Consider the following 26,116-nt stretch of genomic DNA (forward strand, 5'->3'; position numbering starts at 1 on the left):
GCACCCAGTGACAATGTCTTACGCTCCTGATCATGCGTGGGAGAGGTTTGACTTCTTTCGACCATTAGGAAATGGACACCATCTCATGGTAGTCATTGATGAATATTCGTGTCTTCCTTTGGTGGAAGACCTTTCTTCGACAGCCTGTGACTAGGCTACAGAACCACTTGATGACATCTTTACAATGTGGGCAATTCCTGAAATCCTCAAACATGACAACAGCCCACCCATTAACAGATAAGAGTTCAAAGAGTTTCTTGTCCAACTCAACGTCAAACACCAAAAGATTACACCTCTCTGGTCCCAAGCCAATGGTGCAGTTGAACAAGTCATGGGCACCCTTAAGAGAGTCATTCATCGAACGTCCTTGGAAGGAATCGATCTGAACCACACCCTGTGCCAGGGCCTCCAGGCCTATTGATCAACTCCTCACTCCACAAATGTTGGGACTTCAACCACCTTGCTATTTGTTAGAGCCATCAGAAGAATAATTACCTCAATGGACCTCATATGAATCATTAAATACTGGCCAGGTTCGAGACACAGACGTAACTCTGAAAAGGGAAATGAAAACATATGCAGATCAGCATCACCATGCCCAGGAGACAGTCTTTGACAAAGGAGATTGGGTATTGGTTAAACAGAAAATAAAATGGAAAGCGGACTCCCCTTTAGCCACAGATCTTCTATAGGTCGTGGCATGCAAAGGACACGTGATAATAGCATATCGCCCTTGATAATCCATCACTCGGCAAACATCACATTCCAAACACCTAACTTGTCGAGTCTTGAAACCATGTGCGAGGCAGACATGCCAGCAGATTCCAAGCAAGCAACAGAGACTGTCATTGTTGTCTCATCAGTGTGGACCTCTATCCTCTTGGATCACCTGGTCCTGCCAACAAGTGCAAGCACCTCGCCAACTAATTGAAGAAATTTGATTTTCGTGATGTAGCCACTTTTTATTTAACAAAGGTGGAGATGTAGCATATTGATATTATATGCACATGGACCTGCGTGGTTCTGGGGCGGACTCTGAACAGGTACTGCATCATATGCGGGAAGTTGTTAGGTTGTGGTTATTGTTCAGTATTATGTAATGTTTGACTGAAGCTCCTGTGTGGCGTATTTCATTTGCATGCTCCAGAGCTGGGGAGGATGCAACAAATGCTTGACATTCTTGGTTTCTCAATCTTACATAGCTTCTTCTTGCTGCAGGCAGCTAGAATGCAGGTTTCTCTCCTCTTTAGCGCTTATGTGTGGCGACACATCCAGCATCACCTTTTCCTCCGTGATCGCGACATACTCCAAACCTTCTTCCAGCAGTACTCCCAGAATGATTGAACGAGAACTACAGGTCTTGTTCCTGACCTGATAAAGGAGCAGGCTGCTCAAAATCACCAGCCCTGGAACTCAGACATATTCCCCAGTACACTTATGTGTATTGTCTGGAGCGGCTCTGTGACAAGCCTTGGAAGAGTAATATGTGCATGATGGTTGATGGTTGAGTCTATGATTCAGGTGTATGTGTCACATGCCGCGTTCTGCCATGCAGTTACTATTCCTACCACACAGATATTATTTCTGATTCAACACAGACATCCCCAGTTCACTTGCACATTACCTATAGTATTGTGTGTTTTAGAAATTGTACAGTCGTTGCTGGTAGTAAAACAAATTTAGATCACAAATGCCAATTTGGCTTGTAATCTCAGTTGCATAACAAAATGTACGGGACACAAATATTGTGATACAGTAATATTGTGTCAAAAATAAAAGTAATAATTTTACCTACTTTGAACGGACCTACACAAATATATTTTATTAAAAATTGTTGGTCAGAATATTTGCAAAAAATAATTTAAGTATATCGAAATAACACTATGGCTGCATGAAACTACAGTATCTATAGGAAGAGCATCGGTTGTTGCGCTAAAAACCTTTGCACCCTTTGAAAAATCTTAACAAAACGTTCCCCAAAAAAATTCATCCATCTCAGCTCATTCCTGGAAAGTTTTGGGGTGATGAAAAAGGAGGGCCTAAAAACATTTTTGCCATGCAATTATCATAGGAATTTAAAAAACTGATAAAGATGGGGCAGGGAGGGCGTAATAACCTTGACCCCTTGGCTCTTGTATTCATGCCACAGGTTCTAGGGTATTCATTTGGAACCCAGTTGGACCTAGTTAAGTCCTGTGTAGTCCCACGGGTGTGCCACAGGGTACAGAGGGACTGTGCAAGCACCTGAAAGTGAGTCTTTTATTCTACCACAGTATATTGAGGTACTGCATGTGCAGCGGTAAAACAGGAGTACTCTGGGACCAAATATTTTTTTTAAAGCATGTGGTAAGGGAGTCCTTGGGAGAAGCGTTAGCATTCAAAGGGTGGATAGGTAAACAACAGGGGTTTGGCCACCTGTTGTGGGCTGGGTGCAGGGCTTGGTGACAGGCCAGTCTCTGTGGTCAACCCCAGCCAAAGGCCGTGAGCAGCTAGGGGTTCTGGTGCAGGGCGTAGTGGCTGGCAAGACTACATAGAAAAACAAATCCATAAACGGCTGAAGGCCATGCACCACCAGCTGAGGCGTGGGAGCAGGGCCTAGGAAAGTGTAGGACTATGGAGGCATCACATTTACTATTTCCACTACAAGAAAAAAAATAAGTAGGGCAAGTGGTAAACTTTGGTGGGGCTAGCTTTACTATTCCCACTCTTATCTGAGAAACAGTAGGTAAATCACTGGATTTTGGTGACGTTAGATTTACTATTGCCACTCCAATCTAAGCAAAAGTAGGGAAAGTGATAGGCTTGGATGGAGGGGTTTGATCCCGTGTCTCCAACCAATTGATCACAATCTATCAGCAGCTTACAAACACCTTCAGAGTAGCTCGCACACTTGAGTTCATTTTAAACAAGCACAAGGTCACATTTTCCTTTTAAAGTTAGGGGAAGATGTGTTAATTTACATTGGGCCCGATTCACAGAACTAACTTAAGACAAAATCCTAAACGTACTACCATTTTGGTATTCACAGAAGGCACTTACTCATTTTGGTATTCACAGAAGGCACTTACTCATTTCGATATTCACAGAAGTTAGGAGTCCTAACTTTAGGACTCCTAAATGACTTCTGTGAATATCGAAAGTGTTAAAGTTAGGTATTTTCTCAGTTTAGGAGTCCTAAAGTTAGGAATCCTAACTTTAGGACTCCTAAATGCCTTCTGTGAATACCGAAAGTCTTAAAGTTAGGATGTTTTTTCAGTTTAGGAGTCCTAAAGTTAGGAATCCTAACTTTACTACTCCTAAACTGAGACAAAATCCTAACTTTTAGACTTTCAGGATTCACAGAAGGCATTTAGGAGCCCTAAAGTTAGGACTCCTAACTTCTGTGAATATTGAAATGAGTAAGTGCCTTCTGTGAACACCAAAATGGTAGTAAGTTTATGATTTTGTCTGAAGTTAGTTCTGTTAATCGGGCCCTTTATTATCATCAGGCTGAAGATAGCAGGGCCTGATAATGAGTGGTGCTCAGTCAAATTAAGACCCAGGCTGGGTCACAGAGGTGAAGAACTAAAGTATTTAACTCTTAAATAAAAGTCCTTGCCAACTCAATTTTGAAGGGTGAGAACAGAATTATGTTTCTGAATACTTTTAAATGGGAGAAAATTAAAAAGAAAAGTTACCTTGATGATTAAGTTAACATCATTTCAATTTTCTCTCATTTAAAGGTGCTTCATTTACAAACAATAGGCCTGATTCTCCCAGTGGCCAGTAGGCACTGTGCAAAATTTACAACTGAAAAATACAGGTACTTTTTTAAATGGCAGAATTTTAAAGTGAAGAAAAATATTTCTATGAAACATTAAGGGGCCGATTGCAATCTCACTAGGAAAGCCCTCCGTACGACTCGGACCTGGAGGGCTTTCCTGGCGAATCGTGCTCCACGAGTCAGAGCGACCTATTCCAATGCATCCGTATAGTGATGGATTTGGTTCGCTTGGACTCCCTTTGCACTCTTTGGGAGCCTGTATACCGTACGCGTACACAGGCTCCAATAGGAAAAAGGGATGGGTGGAGAAAAGCCTGCACCCTTTGGTGGGCACCCCATGGTGCCTGCCATACTGTGCATAGCCTGAAAGGGGGGACCTGGGTACTCCTGCCAGACCTATTCGGAGGGCCCTGCATGAAGGGGGGCCTGCTACAACCCCTGACATCCCTATGGCCAGTTTGATGTAAACAACAGACAGCATTCGAACCTTGAGAAGTAGATACATTACAGTGCTGTAACAATAACAGCAACAAATGTGGCCATTTATATACAGAACAATACAAACGAATTGTTGCTTAATTAATGGCCAAGGAAAGCGCTATTTCATTTATCAACCTCAGAAGGATGATAAAATGAGGCAGCCCTACTCAGATAAAAAACCTATGAACTGCATTGCATGACACAATCATTTATGGTGGCACAGAGCACCACCAGGTTTATTGCTGCATCTTTTTTAAAGTGTCCAACCCTTATAAATAAGAAGTTGCCCTTGGTCTCCTTTACCCAATAAGTTAAAGTTGTCGGTGCCGAATTTTAAATCTCTCAGTCAGACTTCATTCAGCCTGCATTGATATTGTCATCAACTCCAAAGTAGTGGTCTTTCTGGTGGATTTTTTTAACTTTCGTAGTATTTTAATAGCAGATATATTTATTCCCAGATCAATCATACCTTACTTGAAGGGCCAGCAATCTGCTATGTTTACTTGGCCATACGAGACGGTCCCTAGAGTCCACACAAGGACATTGACTTTCACTAATCCAGGATATGTTTGTGTTTTTTTCGTCTGGTGCATAAAATGCATAATATGAAGAGGCACTTGTATCGGGGTGGAACAAGGGTGCTGTAACCAATACAGGCAGTTATTGCAGTGTAAAGATGGGAGAAGGCAAGAAACCACAAGCGAATAGTGGTTATAAGAAACTGTTTGATTTAAGGAGGAAAGAAAGGCAAAGAGAAAAGAAGAGAGAAGGGAAGCATTAAGGAAATACATAGTCAAGTCAAGTCAAATAATTGGTTTTCATACAGTGTTTTTATTCTTTGGCCATTTCTAACTGCTACAATTCATAAGTGCTATTATAATCAAATGTAATGGCACTCATTTAACCGGCCTTGGAAGGATGGGAGGCTCATTAGGCCCTACTGGTAAACGTGTGACCCGAACCCAAAGGATTCAGATATGTCAGTTGTGAGCATTATCTGACTTTGTGGCCCAATCTGAGTTTCATAGACTAATTTTGCAATCTTTCCACATCTGTAATTACGTTACCACTGGGGACAGATGGTAGTTACAAGGTACATTGTTACATTATTACTTAATTAACTATCTTGTTGTCTGTGATAGGAACATACTGGAGACTGGTTGATATCGAAAAACAAGGGTGCGACATGGGGGAGTATTAGAAACTGAGAGGTTTGTTTCGGGATTATAAATACAGATCTAATAATGAAATCACTGGTGGCTTGCTAATGGATAGAGGGAGGTGCACCAACCATCAGACAGATTTCCCAGGCCCGGAGAAGTCCCATCCATAACCTAAGATGCCTGACAAGCCTCTGGGCCACCCAATTATGTGGTGCTACAGCACGTCCTGTAAATGTTGCCACAGGGCTGGCTTTGGCGTTGGTAACGCCCAGTATGGCAATCATTCTGGTGCCCCCCCAATGACCTCCTTCTCCACTAATTCCCTCTCTGTCAGCTCCAACAGTGCACCACATTTCTCTATAGCACCTCTCTAACATACATTTAATTGTGTTATAGTATTGCTCATAGTACACTCACACTACGTTCTGCGATCTGCATGGTACACATTCTTTGCAGCAGGCACATTAACCCTCTGAACTACTTTAGGATGAATGAAAACTGATACTAGACAAAACTCTAATCTCTTTCCAGTAGGAACATTAATAGCCAGAGGTATCATTGACATTTGTATTGTTGTCAAAAACTGATGAACAACCAAGGAACACTGTAGCATGAGCTTTTAGACCCATAAGCTATTTTTTAACAAAACAACCCCCTCCCTCCCGAGGTCAGTGCAAGGTGCGGCTGTACTGGTTGCACCATTCTAAAGCCAGCCCATTAAGCTTCATCAAACACACAAAATCAGGGTCCGCTCCTCCATTCTAGCAGAGGTGCAACGCCCTACTAAAATGCCCCGAGAGTTGAAAAAGAAAATAGTAATGAAGTTAATTAATTACCATTTTATTTGTCATCCCTCCTTCCCCGAACCGAGTGTCAGGATGGGGCGGACCTGCTGAGGGGCAGCAGGGAGGAGCGTGTCTGCCTGGCAACTTCAGTTTAAAGTGCACATGTCCCTTTGGTGAGCCGTCTTGCGACGGCCAGCCAGACATATCAATCAATCAATCAATCAATGACACTTGTAAAGCGCGCTACATACCCGTAGGGTCTCAAGGCGCTGGTGGGGGGGGGGGGGGGGGTGCCGCTACTGCTCGAACAGCCAGGTCTTCAGCTTCTTCCTGAAGGAGAGGTGGTCTTGGGTCAGGCGCAGGTCGGTCGGGAGGGAGTTCCAGGTCTTGGCAGCCAGGTAGGAGAAGGACCTTCTTCCTGTAGTCGCTCTTCGGATGCGGGGGACGGCGGCGAGGGCGTGGTTGGCTGAACGGAGGTGGCGTTTGGGAGCGTAGAAGTTGACTCGGCTGTTGAGGTAGCTCGGGCCTTGGTCGTGTAGGGCTTTGTGTGCGTGGGTGAGGAGGCGGAAGGTGATTCTTTTGTTGACGGGGAGCCAGTGAAGGTCTCTCAGATGTCCGGAGATGTGACTGGTTCGTGGGATGTCGAGGATGAGTCTGGCTGAGGAGTTCTGGATCCGCTGGAGTCTCTTCTGGAGCTTGGCGGTGGTCCCGGCGTAGAGGGCGTTGCCGTAGTCCAGTCGGCTGGTGACGAGGGCCTGGGTGACGATCTTCCTGGTCTCGGTGGGGATCCACCAGAAGATCTTCCGTAGCATGCGCAGGATGTTGAAGCACGCCGAGGAGACGTTGTTGACTTGCCTGGTCATGGAGAGGGAGGAGTCCAGGATGAAGCCCAGGTTGCGTGCATGGTCTGTCGGTTTGGGTGCGGTGCCCAGGGCGGGAGGCCACCAGGAGTCGTCCCAGGCGGAGGGTGAGGGGCCCAGGATGAGGACCTCCGTCTTGTCCGAGTTCAGTTTCAGGCGGCTGGTCGTCATCCACTCGGCTACCTCTTTCATCCCTTCGTGCAGGTTGGCTCTGGCGGCGGTGGGGTCGTTGGTCAGGGAGAGGATCAGCTGGGTGTCGTCGGCGTAGGAGATTATGCTGAGGTTGTGTTTGCGTACGATGGCCACGAGGGGGCTCATGTAGACGTTGAAGAGGGTGGGGCTCAGAGATGATCCTTGAGGGACGCCGCAGATGACTTCGGAGGCCTCTGACTTGTACGGTGGTAGGCGGACTCTCTGTGTTCTTCCGTCGAGGAAGGAGATGATCCATTCCAGCGCCTTGTCCTGGATTCCGATGTTACTGAGGCGCCGTACTAGGGTGCGGTGGCAGACCGTGTCGAATGCCGCGGAGAGGTCTAGGAGGATGAGGGCCGCTGTTTCTCCATTGTCCATCAGGGCTCGGATGTCATCGGTGGCGGCGATGAGGGCGGTTTCGGTGCTGTGATTGGCTCGGAAGCCGGACTGTGAGGGGTCGAGGGATCCGTTCGTCTCGAGGAAGGCGGCCATCTGCTTGTTGACGGTCTTCTCGATGACTTTGGCTGGAAACCGGAGGAGTGAGATGGGGCGGTAGTTCTTGAGGTCGGTGGGGTCCGCTGTTGGTTTCTTGAGTAGAGCGCTGAGTTCGGCGTGTTTCCAGCTCTCAGGGAAGATGGTGGTGTCGAAGGATGTGTTGATGATGTCTCGCAGGTGGGGTGCGATGACAGCGTCGGCCTTGTTGAAGACGTGGTGAGGGCAGGGGTCGGTCGGTGATCCGGAGTGGATGGAGTTCATCGTGCGGATGGTGTCTTCGGTGCTGAACGGGGTCCAGGCGTGGAGGGTGGTGGTGGGGGGTGGTTGTTCGGTCATGGTGTGCGTTGGTTGGTTGTTGAAGCTGTTATGTATGTCCGCGATCTTGTTGTGGAAGTATGAAGCCAGGGAGTTGCAGAGGTCTTGCGAAGGGGTGATGTCGTTGTTTCCTGCGCTGGGGTTGGAAAGCTCTTTCACGATGTTGAAGAGTTCCTTGCAGTTGTGTGCGTTGTTGTCCAACCTGTCCTTGAATGCTGTTTTCTTGGCGGCGTGGATCAGCTGGTGGTGTTTCCGGGTGGCCAGCTTGAAGGAGGTCCTGTTGTCCGGTGTCGGTTCCCTTCTCCAGACTTTCTCGAGGGCTCGGCAGTTCTTCTTGGAGCTCTTGAGTTCGTCGGTGAACCATGGAGCCTTCTTGCTGCCGGGTCTGCTAGGCGGGGTCCTCAGAGGGGCGAGTACGTCCGCGCAGTTGCTGATCCACTTTGTGAGGTTGTCGGCGGCCTGGCTGGGGTCCGCTGAGCTGGCAGGAGGGTGCTGGCTCAGGGAGGTGGCGAGCTGGTCTGCTGTGATCTTGTTCCAGCTTCTGCGGGCGGCCTGTTGTTGGTGGTGGTGGGTCGTCGTTCTCTTGAAGGTGAAGTGGACGCAGCTGTGGTCCGTCCATTGAAGCTCTGTGGCGTGGCTGAAGTCGATGTCTGTGCTGGAGGAGAAGACTGCGTCGAGTGTGTGTCCGGCGAGGTGGGTGGGGGTGGACACCAGTTGCTTCAGTCCCAGGTTGGCGAGGTTGTCGAGCAGGGTGCTGGTGTTGTGGTCGTTGTTGTTCTCCAGATGGAAGTTGAGGTCTCCCAGGAGGATGTAGTCGGCGGAGGGGAGGGCATGCGGGCTGACGAAGTCGGCGATGTCCTCGCTGAATTGTGTGCGTGGTCCGGGGGGTCGGTAGATCAGGGTGCCTCTGAGGGTGGTGCACACTTACACACTTTAAGCCTCTCAATCCAGCTGTTTTAAACAGATGTATGACGTTACAACGCATACTTTTACAACGCATACCTTTACAAAGCATTTTTTACAACACAACATCCATTACAACGCATTTCATTACAACGCATGCCATTAAAACGAATTTTTAAAAACTACTTTTACAGCGCATTCCATTACAACGCATACTACCTTTACAACGCATACCATTACAACGCATAGCATTACATTGCATGTAAGGTAAGTATTGGATAGTGTAGGGGTAAAAATTACTATTCTAACTCCAGGGGTGCAACAATAGGGTAAGTGTTGGATAGTGTAGGGGTAAAAATTACTATTCTAACTCCAGGGGGTGCAACAGTAGGGTAAGTGTTGGATAGTGTAAGGGTACTATGCGTTGTAATGTTATGCGTTGTAATGGTATGCGTTGTAATGACATGCGTTGTAGTGGTATGCGTTGTAGTGTCATGCGTTGTAATGGTTGCGTTGTAATGGCATGCGATGTAATAGATATTGCGTTGTAAAAGTTTTGTTGTAATGGTAGTGTGTTGTAAAAGTTGCGTTGTAAAGGTTGTTTCCTGTTTTAAACCAGCTGGTTTGAGAGCAAGTGCAGGCCTCAGGAGCACTGAGAGAGACCGCTCCCTCCAATCCTGGCACTTCTCTCAGGCTGGCATGAGAGAAGTGACGGGATTGGTTAAGTAAGTTGGCTGGGACCCTGGATATAACAAAAGAAGTAGAGGACCAGAGCGAGGAGGACATGTGCTGCATGGTAAGTAACTTTATCTTTTTTTTGTTTAATATTTAATGAAATTGTCCCCTTCCCTCCACTTCATGAAGTTGCCAGCCGCCACTGTAATGGGAGGAATGATTGCCACAAGTATAACCACAGTCAATTGCTCTGGTAGCATTCCAACACGCTATTCTTTTGCCTACCATGCTACCTCAGTTTGGACCGAGCCATATGCAAATGAGTCTCCGGCCATGCTCCAATAGGAACAGTCCAGCCCAAACTACCAAGCCAGACCCTCTCTGAACCGAGACATAATCAAACAAGCAAATGTTTTGCCCTGAATGGGTCTCTTCACTCAATTGTAGCTTTCATGTAAGTCCGAGTCCACTACCCCCCACCCTGCCCCTTCCTTGCCCCACTGCCCCGCAACACTACCTCTGCGTGCCGCCACAGGCTACATGTGTCAGGCTCTCCCCATCGTGGTTTTGTGAACCATTCTAACAGAGATCCAAATGTATTCCTGTGCTGCTGCATTCACCCCTACACACTCTCCATGCTCACTCTGCCTCATATCCACAAAGCAAACCTGTGTCCATCCATTCCCTTAAGGGACAGAGCTAAGGACCTTGGTTAAAGGGACTCGCAGAGCCCTTCCTTCAGCTTGCGATGCTGGTAGACCATTTGTTCCCAAGTAGGTAAAGGAAGAAGGCCTTTGCCTCCCATTAGGTTTACTTGCTGCCTCCTTTGCCAGTATGTCCCAGTTCTACCAAAGGACAGAGGTAACTGCTACTGGACAGAGGTGTCTACTTGGTGTGCCATTCCTGACTCACAGAGCCCTGCTCAGTTCATTGTCACAGGCCCTCAGCGTACATGCATGATTCTAGTGTGTGCTGAGACAAACATGACTCTCCCTTCAGCAATGCAGAGAATATTCCCATCACAACAATTGTAACACAAACATCCGCAGATCACTTGCAATGTACCGACAACCTAGACTATTGTGCCCAGTCGTGGCTCGTGGTAAAACAGATTTCTATATCCGGCCAAGAGTGCCCAGGGGACTTGACGTCTTATCTAGTTTGCCACTTTCCTAGTTTGCTGCACATCATTCACGGTAACAGTCTCCAGCTCTCTGTTGTCACGCTGTCTTCACTAGCAGTCCTTATGGAAGCTGGTTAGTTGTGTTATGGCCCCACACCTTCTGGAAGGCAGCAGCAAGGGGGCAATACACAAAGCTATGTGCGGCTTAAAATCTGTTTAAGGATGAAACGTTGTGTATGGGCTGACGTGTAGCAATCAAGGGTGCATCAGGCCTTGTGGCACCGGGGTCTATATGCCTCAGGGACCCAGTGAACCCCAATAGGGCCTTATTTATTCTACCCAAGTAGCGGTTGAAGATCCATTTTCCTTGCTTACACAAGGACCCACGGCATCCTTGCTTCGCTACTCTGTATGTCTAAATCTACACCTTTTTGTGAATCAGACCCAAGAGACGCACAAGTCAAAAAGTGCTGCGGAGTTTCTTTTCAAAACATTCAACTTTTCACAATGGCCGGCTGCAGAACACTTACCGGAAACTGTAACAGAAAGGCTGCTGTCAGATTTATCTTCACTCAGTGGCTGATATGTATTAGCAGCATCTTGTCTAGTGACGTTGTTTATCTGTAGGGCGCAGTTCCGATCTTGCAAATCACCAACGAGAAGAGCGCGTCCTTTATACCGAGGTGACACCTTTGTTGCATCCTTTTTGTCGTAAATCACTAGGCAATCGTTAGACCCTGACGCGTTAAACTTCCACATGCACCAAGTGAATGGCACCCTTCTGTCCCATAGTGGAAGTGAAACGTTGAACTTGCAGGGAATCACCAGGCAGGACCCCTCGAGCGCCGAGATCGTACGTGGCAGAAAGAACAACTGCTCCATCCGGACTGTCTGGCAAAGAAACACTGCAAACAAAAGGAAGAGAGAAGGAAGCTGTGGTTAAATCACTCTATCACTCTATCACACTGTAACACACACGCACACACACACGTACAGTGAGACTGCTCACTGTTGGCTTCAGCTTTAATTTAATAACAGGGAAGCAACCACGTGGGAAAAACTTGATGAACGAGATTGGAGGCAGCAGGAAATAGCCATACATTTCCTAAACCAATTTGGCAATTTCATATCATATGGCTTTCATACTCTAAACCAAGGAACAGGAAGATACTCATTGACACCCCAAAAACAACTTATTACACGATCCATCACCCGACACACCTCGAGGGAGAGGTGTGGCGCCGCGGCCAGGGTGACTGGAGATTAGCCCAGAACCATGTGAGTCTGGGCAATAGCTTGCTTAATCTTCCCGACGACCCCCAGCACCTAGAGACCCGAACGGGTGATGGCTCGCGCTTTACGAATGTGGATTATTATTATTAGTGCTCCCGGTTTTATGGTATTTATTTTTTCGCCATTTCCGTCTGTATTTATTCATATTTATTTTTTGCTAATTTTTTCTGTATTTATCAATGTTTTTGTGTTTTCTGCATAAATGAAGCTTCAATGGGTATTTTCCACATTTATTTTACTGATAAATGTATACTCTCATTTGTATGCCCAAAAAGTTTTAGCAGTATACAGTGCAATAGCGCTATCTGAAAACACTTGCATTGTAGAATAGCATAATTAACTGTAGATCTGCACTTAATTGGGAAATCAATGGTCTTTTTTAATTTCTCCTACCTCTCAATCTGTACTCCTACTGACCTGGCACTCATGACTGACAGTAGAAAAAGTCATCCAAAGAAGACCTATTTTCCATATTTTTCTGTATTTAAAAATAAATACAGACAGGAAAATAAATTGTTTCTGTCTGTATTTATCTTTAAAAAATCGATAAAAATAGAAAACTGGGAGCCCTAACTATTATTATTATAAACCACAAGTCAACACTATTAGAGGTCCAATTATAACTAAAATAGGTCAGCTGATACTGGGCAAGGCATTTCCACTATCGGGTTGCACTACCGCGTCAATTACTGGTGATTGAAAGTTAGAAAGAGGGAATGGGGAATACCACGATGGTCCTGGAATTAGAAGGCCAGTTACACTATGTTTTCCACATCCTTTTTCCGCTCACAAATTCTACTGGTTCTTAGCAGAAGAAAAGGGTGACTGGAGAAGCAGGCAGCATTACTATGTGCAGTATTATTGGGTAACCCAATATTACGACACCTGGTAAAACTTGTATGAGTCTGATTGGCATTACCTTACAGGGTAACTAAAAACGCCGTAAAAAAGGGGGTGGTGATGGACGGAGCATCTGAATCAATCAAACACTCACACCCAGTCAAAAGATCTGGGTTTAATCCATCAACGTTCTTTAGCCCACTCTGCCACCCCAGTTCAGACATGGCTATATGCAAATCAGTCAGACCCTGTGCCTCATGGGAACAGTCCAGCCCGAACTGCCAAGCCATGTCTTCCCTGGACCAGAAAAAAGCTTCAGAGGACCGGTTTCTGGCATTCCAGCCGTCTTCCGCCCGGCTTGCTTGAATCCAGTGGCAAAGTGAGCAAGGGACTCACGTCTGAGCATACCCTGCCACACTTATGGCGGCCAAAAGCGGTACTTAAGGGGGTGGTGATGGACGGAGCAACTGAATCAATCAAACACTCACACCCAGTCAGAAGATCTGGGTTTAATCCATCACCGTTCTTTAGCCCACTCTGCCACCCCAGTTCAGACATGGCTATATTCAAATCAGTCTGACCCTGTGCCTCATGGGAACAGTCCAGCACGAACTGCCAAGCCATGTCTGCCCTGGACCAGAAACAAGCTTCCGAGGACCGGTTTCTGGCATTCCAGCCGTCTTCAGCCCGGCTTGCTTGAATCCAGTGGCAAAGTGAGCAAGGGACTCACGTCTGAGCATACCCTGCCACACTTATGTCGGCCAAAAGTGGTACAAAAGGGGGTGGTGATGGACGGGGCATCTGAATCAATCAAACCCTCACACCCAGTCAAAAGATCTGGGTTTAATCCATCACCGTTTTGTAGCCCACTCTGCCACCCCAGCTCAGACATGGCTCTATGCAAATCAGTCTGATCCTGTGCCTCATGGGAACAGTCCAGCCCGAACTGCCAAGCCATGTCTTCCCTGGACCGGAAACAAGCTTCCGAGGACAGGTGTTTGGCATTCCAGCCGTCTTCAGCCCGGCTTGCTTGAATCCAGTGGCAAAGTGAGCAAGGGACTCACGTTTGAGCATACCCTGCCACACTTATGGCGGCCAAAAGCGGTACAAAAGGGGGTGGTGATGGACGGAGCATCTGAATCAATCAAACACTCACACCCAGTCAAAAGATCTGGGTTTAATCCATCAACGTTCTTTAGCCCACTCTGCCACCCCAGTTCAGACATGGCTATATGCAAATCAGTCAGACCCTGTGCCTCATGGGAACAGTCCAGCCCGAACTGCCAAGCCATGTCTTCCCTGGACCGGAAAAAAGCTTCAGAGGACCGGTTTCTGGCATTCCAGCCGTCTTCAGCCCGGCTTGCTTGAATCCAGTGGCAAAGTGAGCAAGGGACTCACGTCTGAGCATACCCTGCCACACTTATGGCGGCCAAAAGCGGTACTTAAGGGGGTGGTGATGGACGGAGCATCTGAATCAATCAAACACTCACACCCAGTCAAAAGATCTGGGTTTAATCCATCACCGTTCTTTAGCCCACTCTGCCACCCCAGTTCAGGCATGGCTATATGCAAATTAGTCTGACCCTGTGCCTCATTGGAACAGTCCAGCACGAACTGCCAAGCCATGTCTTCCCTGGAACAGAAACAAGCTTCCGAGGACCGGTTTCTGGCATTCCAGCTGTCTTCAGCCCGGCTTGCTTGAATCCAGTGGCAAAGTGAGCAAGGGACTCACGTCTGAGCATACCCTGCCACACTTATGGCGGCCAAAAAAGGTACAAAGGGGGGTGGTGATGGATGGAGCATCTGAATCAATCAAACACTCAAACCCAGTCAAAAGATCTGGGTTTAATCCATCACCGTTCTTTAGCCCACTCTGCCACCCCAGTTCAGACATGGCTATATGCAAATCAGTCTGCCCCTGTGCCTCATAGGAACAGTCCAGCCCGAACTGCCAAGCCATGTCTTCTCTGGACCGGAAAGAAGCTTCCGAGGACCGGTTTCTGGCATTCCAGCCGTCTTCAGCCCGGCTTGCTTGAATCCAGTGGCAAAGTGAGCAAGGGACTCACGTCTGAGCATACCCAGCCACACTTATGGCGGACAAAAGCGGTACAAAAGGGGGTGGTGATGGTCCCTTGCTCACTTTGCCACTGGATTCAAGCAAACCGGGCTGAAGACGGCTGGAATGCCAGAAACCGGTCCTCGGAAGCTTGTTTCCGGTCCAGGGAAGACTTGGCTTGGCAGTTCAGGCTGGACTGTTCCCATGAGGCACAGGGTCAGACTGCTTTGCATATAGACATGTCTGAACTGGGGTGGCAGAATGGGCTAAAGAACGGTGATGGATTAAACCCAGATCTTTTGACTGGGTGTGAGTGTTTGATTGATTCAGATGCTCCGTCCATCACCACCCCCTTTTGTATAACTAAAAACACCACCTTCCTGCACATACTACAATATGACATCCACTAAAAACCGAACTTATAACACTTTTCTGCACCGCTCAACGCCATGTCACACGTCACAAGATCACAACATGCATCACAACAATGGAAAACACAACAAGGTAGATGTTTAACACCTCAAAAGACCATTCCATAACAGCCAACATTATCAACTATACAAACACTTTGCAGCAAGATAATAAATAATTTAACTAAATATTCAGGAAAACTAATTGAAGTACGGTAGAGGAGGAAGAAATTCAGGAATTTTGGAACAATAAGGCATAAAGATGTGAAGTGGCAAGAAACAGAGGTGAAGGAAGATGTAGGTACTACAACCATACAAAGAGTTTCAAAAAGTGTCCTCCAATCAAAGAATGTTTAAACATTGTTGTAGGAAGGGCAGTTTTAACCTATGCACACAAAGAAACCCCTTTTGCAACAAGACATGCCAGTACATACAAGTATGGAAATTTCCAGGAAATATGATAAACACTTTTTCAGTAAACCTGCGGGTAAAAATATAAAACATAAATTTGTCAAGGAAAGAACAGTGCAAGTGATCAAGGAAGAATATTCAGAATCAATCAGGTAAGAGAAGATGAGAGGGGCAGATTGTTTTCTGCATCTAATGGTGCTTTTAAATAAATGTGCAGTGTTGTGGTCCTATTTTTTTAAAAAATACTCACTTACCTTCAGTCTCTCGCCTCCCTGGTTCTCCGCAGCTTGTGCTGTTTGTGTGGAGGGAGCTCGTGGCGATCCTGTCCCCTGTTTTCCTCACTTCTGGTGGCACGTACAGAGGGGGCCATTTTGAAAGGGGGCGGACTAGTCTTTCTTTTGGCAGTGATTACTGACAGCATAAAAACAGACCTATAAGGTAACCTATACACGGGAGGATTTGTGGAAATTTAGGAATTTGGGGAGTGACTGTGGGAAGGTCGGTGGGCTTGCTACTGAGGGCCCCTTTAGTTGTCTTCAATGTGGTTTTCAAGCTACACTTACTCCTCCCTCTTACCGCCACCTTCCCAGATCCAGCAAGTACACTAGCATATTTAGCCTCAACTGCCGCTCTTTAGCTAAACAACATGCTGATGTTTTTGACTTGCTAGAGGAGGCTTCCCCAGACGCTCTCTTTCTTACTGAGACATATCTTTCTGATGCCATTACTGCTGAACCTGGCCTCGCGCTCCCTGCGGGTTATAGCATTCTTTCGCTTAATGGAGCAAGTAGGGGTTGGGGTATACTGATTATTTTTAAATCATGCTACCCATGCCTGTTTACTAAACAGATGGTTACCGGTTGTGAGAGCGCCCACTTTAAGGTCACGTTGAGCCCGAATTACACTATGTCTTGGCTCCTAGTATATCGCCCCCCCAGGGTTCTTCCCTAGGTTTTAGGGAAGCTCTTGTAGATTTGGTCATCATATTATCAGTTAATACCACCAACTTTACAATTTTGGGGGATTTGAGCCTCCATTTAGATAATTTTGAGGACACGTATATGGTGAATTTCGTGGCCGACCTTGCAGCCTGTCAACTGATGCAGCTGGTCTCAGGCCTAACCCTTTTTGCAGGTCACCTATTGGACCCAGTTTGTTCTAACATATCTAAAATATAATGCATGCACAGCTTAGGATGGGATGGACGGACCATTTTCTGGTCTCAGTGTCTCTATACGATGTTACTCCCACTCTGACTGAGGGTCAGTCAACCTCTTTGAAATGGCCCTGGTGTAAATTGAACTGGGATCAGTTGGTTGCTTGCCTCTTGGCTGCTTGTCCGAATTTGCCGGAGGATTCTAACGAGGCACACAGGGTATTCTCTGAGTGCATAGAGCATCCATTAGATGGCTTAATCCCTATGAAACGATCAGTCAATCGTAAAACTAAATCACGACCATGGTTTAAGACTGAACTCGCTGATATGCGTAACGGTTGTAAGACATTAGAGTGGATATGGAGAAGAGACTTCTGGTCGACCGCTAAAGATACCTATCGGCCAGCTATCACACGGTATAACAAGGCCATATATCAGACACATGCAGTTTTTATTTCCAACCAAATCCGCGAGAGCGCTAATCCCTCTAAAAGTACTTTTTCTATACTTGCCAGCTTGCAATCTCAGCAAATCATGGCTGGGTCGACCATTAAAACTAATAAACAGTGGGAGGACCTGGCCTTCTTTTTTGAGAAAAAGGTTGATGACATCTACAGGTCCTTCCCAACCGCATATAGTAAAGTGCCGGTGGCGTGCTGCTGTCAACACGTTAATATCCTTCATACTTTTACGGCGATCCTGTTTGTCCAGCTGTTAGCTCTTTGCAGTAGGATCAAGTTGGGATCTCCTGCTGACCCGCTTAAACTACACCAATTCGAGAACGTGTTGTCGACAATATTACCTTCCATGAATCAGGTGATAAATGGGTCCCTAGCACATCCACTGTGCCCAGGGCCTGGAAACAGGCTAAAGTAATTCCGTTACTTAAGAAACCAGCCAAACCAGAAAAATACCGCCCTATTTCCTTGCTTCCCTGGCAGCAAAGATCAAAGAGGGTCAAGTGAACTCCCTTCTGTCGGATTTTCGGGCTGCGAATAACATACTGGACCCCTCCCAGAATGGCTTCAGGCCTGGCCATAGCATGGAGTCAGCTCTCCTAGCTGTAACAGAGCATCTTTGGTCAGCAATGGATGAGGGTCAAATGTCAGCGTTGATTCTGATAGACCTGAGCGCCGGGTTTGATACTGTGTCTCATGATATACTGCTGAGACTTCTCGCGGAGGTTGGAATTACGGGCCTGGCTCTGGAGTGCCTTGCCTCATTCCTCCATGAGAGGTCATTTACGGTAAATGCCCCCCATTTGCTTCTGGCAATTATCCAGTTAAACAAGGGGTGCCACAGGGCTCCTCCCTTAGTCCCCTGTTATTCAGTATCTATATTCAACCTTTGGAGGTAGGCTGAAGATACTCAGTTGGTGGTGGCACTCTCTAATAACACCGAGCAGGATGCCCTTAAGTTTCAGGGCGACCTTGCGGCAGTGCCCGAGTGGATGAACAGCAACTGACTCCCACTAAATTCCAACAAGTCAGAGGCACTGTTAGTAGGTAGGGACCATGGTCTGTGGAGTGATCTCTGGTGGCCAGCCAGCCTAGGTAAACCCCCTTCTCTAAAACAGGCAGTAAAAAACTTAGGTGTTTGGTTGGTCTCTTCCTTAAACTATTGAGTCCAAACAAAAAAAATGGCAGGGAACTGTTTTGGTCTCCTACTTTATTATTTATAATTATTAGGTGAGCTTTTATAGCGCAACAGGTGCCTCAGCAAAGAGGTGTACCAGCGCTTGCAGCCATATCAGAAGAGCGCGGAAGCTAGGCTGTAGGAAATAGAAAGGTTTTGATATCTTTACGGGGGCTTAGACCCTTACTGGGCTTTTTTGATGCATTCACGCATCAGGTTATCATTCAGGCAACAGTTTTGTCGAGTCTTGGTTATGCCTGTTCCCTCTATATAGGGTCCAATAAAGCAGAGGTCCCATGTCTGCAAAGGGCACAGAATGCAGCAGCAAGAACACTCTTAGGCCTGTGCAAATCTTGATCTGTGTCAAATTGAGGTAATATAAATTTTATGGTCAAGTTGTGTTCCCTAGCGAGTACCCCACCGACTCCATGTACGAGTTAAAGTGCATGTAACTTCCCTCCTGTGTCAGCTATGAAGACGCAAATACATTTGCGTCCAACGTTAACATGTCCTCTTTCAGATCCACCATGAATGGGTTGAATGGTCCGTTCCTAAGTATGCTATGCCAACGTCTTTTTGTAGTGTACTCCTACGTTTTTTCAGCCCTGACTGAAGTAGGCCCTGAATCTCTGCCACCGAGCCTCTTTTCTGGCTTCTGACTCCGAGAAATCTCTGCCCAGGCAGCCCCCGTATCCGTGAACTCTGACTTACTTCTAGCGCGGCCCTCCGTGCCCAGCTCAGCCTGCTGCCTGCCAAGATTGACTATAACCTTCGAGTTATCTGTTTCCCTCCCCGAAAATACATTCCTTCCTGCTAGCTTCAGTAAACATCCTTCCTCAGCTACAGGGCTAAAGGGCCGACCTGTCTCTATGCAAGTAATTCATAGCTTCTGTTGCCATGCTTCCCTGGAAGGCCCCATGCCCCCACGCTTCTCATACAGACACTCAGGCGCTTATACACGCACTCACAGCAAGTATAGAATAGCTTCTGCTCTAGAGACCTTTCTGCCCAGATAGCTTAGTTCCTAAACATCAGATATCAGATATGATAGAAGCACAAGTTGATCTGACATGCCAGACTTCTGTCTCTTTCCGTCAGTGTAAATGTCAAGTCCCCTGCACCCCTCCAATCACACGTCATGCAGCTGCGCGCGCATCCAAGCTTCCGATTTCTGCTGACATTGCCACATTTTCTGTTAGTGCCACCCATTCGTGACACCTATCTGTGACGTTTCTAGCACACACCTCTAGTTCACGCCTCTTGATTACGCACATGTACCACGTGTAATATTGTTATCTTGTCTTCTCTCAGCTGTTACGCCTCTTGCACTGTTACTTATGGAATGAAATAAGTATATAAGCTATGTACTGTTAATAAAATGTAGCGCTCTATCCCTTCTGACACCCTGTGTGGTGGTCAGAACATGATATCTTGGCCATGACCATTCCTTTTTAAGGAATAAAACCCCTTAGAACTCTCACACCACGGACTCTGTCTTTTTTCATCCGATCTGAGTTATTATTGATCAAGTACTTACCTGCATAGAAATTAAGAGAGTAAATTAATTATTTACGTCATTTTGGCGCCCGAATAGGGACCCCTCCCCCACCTCACGCGCCGGTTGGCGCATTGCAAGCTCTGTCCCCTGCCATCAGTTAGAAGGAACCTACGCGTACCGGCAGGATTTCCTGCATCTCCCTCTGACCCACGGAGGTGACGAAGACTGCGATCAGTGCCCAGACGAGGCGGTGAGGAGTGCGGAGGATCCCGACCAGAGCCTAGCCGAAAGAAGCAAGGTCCGAGGTGTCAAGAGGCCCACCAGTTTTCCGAAGTTTTCCGAAGTTTTCCGAAGTTTTCCGAAGTTTCCCGAAGTTCCGAGTCGAGTCCAGTCGAGTTTTTCCGAGGCCTTCTGTTTCCGTGCTTCCCGGTGAGTACCATTGCTGGGTCGTATCTAGACGGGTTTGGGTACGCAAGTCCGGTCTGCACTGTTTTTAGGCAGTGTATCTGTACTGTTTAGCAGTATATCTAGTATTCCGAATTTCTGAATTTTTGCACTGTTACAACAGTGTATCTGTACTGTTTAGCAGTACATCTAGTATAGTGGGGTAGTCATCTATGTTTTAAATGTTTTTGTGATTAATGTCGTGGTATGAATGTGATTGTTTTCCTTGTGCATTATTGTGTTTTTGTATAAATAGTTACATTCAGAATTAAGTATCAAGGATCAAGCATTTCAGTATCAAGTAGGCACAATGCCGTTTTTCAACAAGTTAAAGCAGATAGGAACTAGGAAAGGGATGTTAGAGGAAGAAATTCCAATCCCCCCTAGGGACACTCCAGGTAATTTTATGTATAATAAGCATGGCATAGACGCCATCCTGTATCTAGAGTTATGGACCGATTATACCAAGCACCTAGAGGAAAGATACCGATGGCCAGTTAACGGAACATGGGATGCCGAGTGCATCATAAAGGTAGAAGAAGCATTACGGAAAAAGAAAGCCAGACAATCTCAGAAAGACGCCATAGAATTTTGGCGTAAGGAATCACATAAACGTGCTGAAAGAGACCTCCGTAGAGAAGACAGACTTAAAGAATCAGAAAAGGCTCAAGAAAACGAATTAGTTACTGAAGGAATTCGAGTAAAATCAGAACAAATAGATCGCATCCGAAATAGCCAAGTGAACAACATGTATCTTTTGGCCGAAGGTACCCCTGACGCCATTTCAGAAATACCGAAAAATTTGCCGTCACCATTAGTTCCAACTAAAGTAATGCATAAGACTACTAAAGACATATTCCTAAATTCATACTTAGACGATGTAGCACCAGCTTACACCAATCTGCCTGTTCGTGCCCTGCCTATAGACAGGGACGGGGGTGGCACTCCACCCCCAGGTCACGTTCCGCCGGTACCGCAACAGACTTCCCCTGTTCCGCCAGCCCCGCCACTTCCCGTACTCAAAACTGACCTACCGAAACCACGTTTGCCTGATCCACCTAAACGACAAGTTCACGTTCAGATACAGACTCCACAGGGAGGTAATGTACAAGCGTCCGCTTCAGGAGGTGCGACCGCGGGTCCTCAGACCCCGCCACCTACTCACAGATTCAATCTCAAAGATATGCAGAGTCCCCTCACGTACAGGTCTCCCCACTCCTCTAATTCATCCCGCCTTGACACATTAAAAGAAAACATGTCAGTTTGCAGATATGATCCAGTACCCGGAAAGGACGATTTAATGATATTGGCATCATTACGGTTAAGATCCGCTACTGATAGTTTGTTATGCTATGCAGGAATGAAGGATCGTCTAGACAGAATATATGAGTTCGTTCAGACAGGAAAGGACTCTGACAGTATTAAGGATGCCATGGAGAAACAGAAAGTTGGCATGCAAGCACTGATACTACGATTTTTCATAAATTGTCTAATAAGAGAACGAGACAGGCCCGGAACAGATCAGAGTGAATTAGACGCATTGAACAAGTGGGGTCAAAATATAGCTGATGGAAGACATGACAGACAAAATTGCATAGACTCTATGTACAAGAAGATTAAGAAAGCAGTAATAGCAGTACACCAGAAAGAGAAAGAAAAGGCTTCCTCCGAGGAGGAAGAAGTACCGGAAGAATCCGAAAGAAATATAGGAACAATAGCATATGTAGGTAAGGGAACTTACCTTAGGAAGGGTATCCGTCCGGAGAGCAAGAGAGTTTTCTTCTCTGCCTTAACAAATCCGAATTCTGCTGAGCATCAGTTCCAGGAAACTGATAAAAGGCTTCGAGATCGAGTTGGGTACCATGTACTCAATTCTATGGATGAACAAGAACTTGCCCGATCAGCTGTATCATGGGCCGAAAATGCAGACATATATAATGATGACACAGTAGCGCAGACATTTCTGAACCTCTCCCCCGACGAACAGAAATTAGCAGGTGTATACATGATTCAGCACCTTCTCATTAAATACAGAAAACATTATTCCGATCCAGGTCCCTTACACGAGACACTAGAAGCACTACTGATGGATAGATGGAGAGGTCTAAGCACTAAATTAATTCAAATAATTCTAGAACAACGACACAGATATGATACCTTTGTAAGCTCTGAATATGTTCCCGCCCCACCTCCAGAAAGGAAAATGTACCATATGCAGTGCGGGGGTGGTATTGAAAGTCAGAACCCCTTACGAGAAGTGCACCCTGTTATGGGTGAGGATAAAACTTTGAAACGCGTGTATGTACACACGCCTCTGACTAAATTAGAACTGTTAGAAATGAAGAAACTAGTACCATGCCATGATAAAGACCCTGCAGGTTTTCATAGAGAGCTTAAAGACATGTTATTAATGGGGGACTACACATATGATGATATCATGAAAATGTTGAAAGTATTATTGCCCACGGGTATATTCGAGAAATTAAAGGAAAAGGAATGGGAGGTGGGAGACACAAAGATTGCCTGGGCAGAAATAGAGGAAGAGGAAAAGAAACGGGTCCCAGGGTTAGGCCTTGGGGACAAAACTAAAGCATTACCAGGTTTGATAGTACAGGTCCTGCCCAGATTATTGACAACTAGAAAGGAGGATTGGGATGCAATCTCGTCCTGTAAACAGAAACATGATGAAGATACTAGCGACTTCTATTCAAGATTCGAGAAATGTTTTATTATTAATAGTGGCCTCCAGCCAAGTAGCGAGTCGTACCCACATCTTTTTGTATCAAAGTTAGTAGAGAATTCCCTACCGTTAGTTAAAAATCGAGTGTACAAGGTTGAGAGTACATGGCAAGCAAATACGCCATCTCAGATGTTACAAATGTTACAATATCACCAGAACAGAATTAGAGAAGAACAAGATCAGGAACAGAAACGTATGAAAGACACAAAGATGAAAATGTTAGTAGCTCAGACAGTCCCATCCGACGGACACAGAAAGGGTACGACCCAGACAAGTCACACTGCAGCTCCTGTTAAAGGGACATGCAATTATTGCAAGCAGCCAGGTCACTACGTACACGAATGCCCAGTTCTGAAACATAACATAGCGACAGGTAAAACTAAAGAAAGACCGCATCCGCCTAGACAAGACCACAACCAGCATCAGTCTACACAGAATACACAGCCTATGCATGCTTCCTCGACTCCAGCACAGACCGTAGCAGTATCACAGCCACAGCCCATCGCCGCAACTCAGCAAGTTTCACAGCAGATGTACCAGTATGCCCAGTCTGCTTACCCTGAATATTCCCGATATACATGAAACAGCCTAGAGAGGGAAGGTGGCTTGCCTCTTATTGAGATTCCTGTAGATCAAGAAGGTCCTTATGTACACAGTCAAGTATTGGGAAAAGACAGAAAGTTTTTAATTGACACAGGGGCAAGTCGCACTACAATAAGTCATGATGAAGTTCCAGGGGCACCCCTCTCAGGCTCACAGAATGTTTCCCTGGGTTTTTCAGGACAGCCTATTGTAAATGAGGTATCCGAACCAGTTCCCCTGGCTGTGGGTCCATTATCACGCGTTACAGACCTGTTACTCACGAAATCATGTCCAGAAAATCTGTTAGGAATTAAAACATTGAAGGCTCTAGGAGCCATAATCTGCTGTTCCCCGGAGGGAGTTAGACTCTTTCTGCGGGATTTCAAGGGCCATTATGTTTTGCGTGAGTTTGACGTCAGATTAAAAAATGTACCTGATTACTTGTGGGCAAAAGGCCCAACTGATGTAGGATGTATGCACATTACACCATACCGTGTTACACTCAAGACAGGTGTTGTATTACCCAGAATCAGACAATATAAGTTACCACCCGATGCTGTAGTGGCTTTACTGAAAATCATTGAAGAGCTCATTGCCCAAGGAGTGGTCGTCGAAACCGACTCCAATATTTGTAATTCACCCATCATTCCGATTCTTAAACGTACAGATCCCAATGCACCGCCAGTATATCGGCTGGTGATTGATCTTCGAGAATTGAATAAATGCATTATCCCACAGTATCCTGTGGTCCCCGATATCTCATCCTTATTGACTGCCATTGATTCAGAAGCAACGTTCTTCACTGTAATTGATCTCAAGAACGCCTTCTTAAACGTGCCTATTGATCCAGAGAGCCAATATCTCTTCGGATTCTGTTTAAATGGACGCAGTTTCAAATTTTCGCGCGCACCTCAAGGATTCACAGAAAGCCCCAGCATCTATAGTCAAGCATTGAAAAGACAACTAGATTGTATTCAGATGCCAGTTAACACCGCTTTACTGCAATACGTCGATGATCTGCTGATCACCGCACGAAGTGAGCCCGAATGTGAAAAAGCATCATTGACAGTTCTACACTTTCTGGCCGACAAGGGACACAAGGTGTCTCCTTCGAAGCTACAATTCTGTGTTCAGCAAGTTGTGTACTTGGGTCACTTGCTGTCCAAAGTGGGGAGACAGCTCACTCCCGATCGCATTCAGTTAATTGCAAATATGCCACAACCACAGACACAAAAGGAAGTGCGGGCCTTCATAGGCCTCACCTCGTACTGCAGACAATGGATTCCCCAGTATGCATTTCTAGCCAAGCCACTCATCCAGTTAACGACACAGGAGGCAGCGACTTCGACTGCCCTCCCTTGGTCTCAGGAACACACACAAGCTTTTGAAGACTTAAAGAAAGCCTTATGTCAAGCACCAGTTTTAGCGACACCATGTTACAGCAAACCGTTTACACTTTTTGTTACAGAACGTGATGGTACAGCGTTGTCTGTCCTCACTCAAGATCAAGCAGGTTCACATAAGCCTTGCGCTTATTTTTCTAGTACATTGGATTCAGTAGCCCAAGCACTCCCTGCGTGCTTAAAGTCAGTAGCAGCAACAGCGTTAGCAATAAGACAAAGTGATTCAATTGTTTTAGGTCATCAGTTAACAGTTCAAGTACCACATTCTGTAGAGGTTTTGTTAAACAGAACCCAGACTCAACACTTGACTATAGCACGACTGACAGGTTATGAATTAACACTATTTCAGCCACACATAGAAATCAGACGCTGCAGCATCCTGAACCCAGCAACACTGTTACCCACAAGTGTGACAGATCCAGCCTCACATGATTGTATAGAAATCATTAATGCAGTAACAAAACCTAGACGAGATTTAACAGATGTTCCGTTGACAAACCCAGACCTGACACTTTATGTGGACGGTTCATGTATGAGAACAAGTACAGGAGAACTAGTGGCCGCGTATGCCGTGACCACTGAAACTGAAATCAAAGAAACACATCGTATTGACACACTGTCTGCTCAAGCAGCAGAGCTCATCGCTCTGACCCGAGCTTGTATTCTAGCCAAGAACAGAAATGTTAACATATACACTGATTCCCGTTATGCCTTCGGAGTTGTACACGACTTCGGAGTCCTCTGGCAAGAACGAGGTTTCCTGACCTCTCATGGGGCCAAGATTCAACATGGTCCCCTCATTCAAGCACTGTTAGAAGCAATACATTTGCCCTCGGGCATATCAGTCATGAAGTGTAAGGCACATACTAAAATTACAGATTCTGTTTCCCAGGG

At 46.2% G+C, this 26,116-nt stretch overlaps 1 protein-coding gene across 2 annotated transcripts in view; it reads right to left on the reverse strand.

The window, feature by feature from the left end:
• Positions 1 to 26,116, reverse strand: part of LOC147701199 (B-cell receptor CD22-like) — a 281,864-nt gene that overhangs the window by 173,530 nt on the left and 82,218 nt on the right. For both annotated transcript variants that reach the window (XM_086929945.1, XM_086929944.1), the window contains exon 3: positions 11,285 to 11,659. In XM_086929945.1, coding sequence (XP_086786071.1) covers positions 11,285 to 11,659 — 375 coding nt within the window. The remainder of the gene's footprint in view (positions 1 to 11,284; positions 11,660 to 26,116) is intronic.

The sequence above is a fragment of the Lissotriton vulgaris genome, chromosome 7 (genome assembly GCF_964263255.1).
Source record: "Lissotriton vulgaris chromosome 7, aLisVul1.2, whole genome shotgun sequence".
In the NCBI taxonomy this organism is placed as follows: domain Eukaryota; kingdom Metazoa; phylum Chordata; class Amphibia; order Caudata; family Salamandridae; genus Lissotriton; species Lissotriton vulgaris.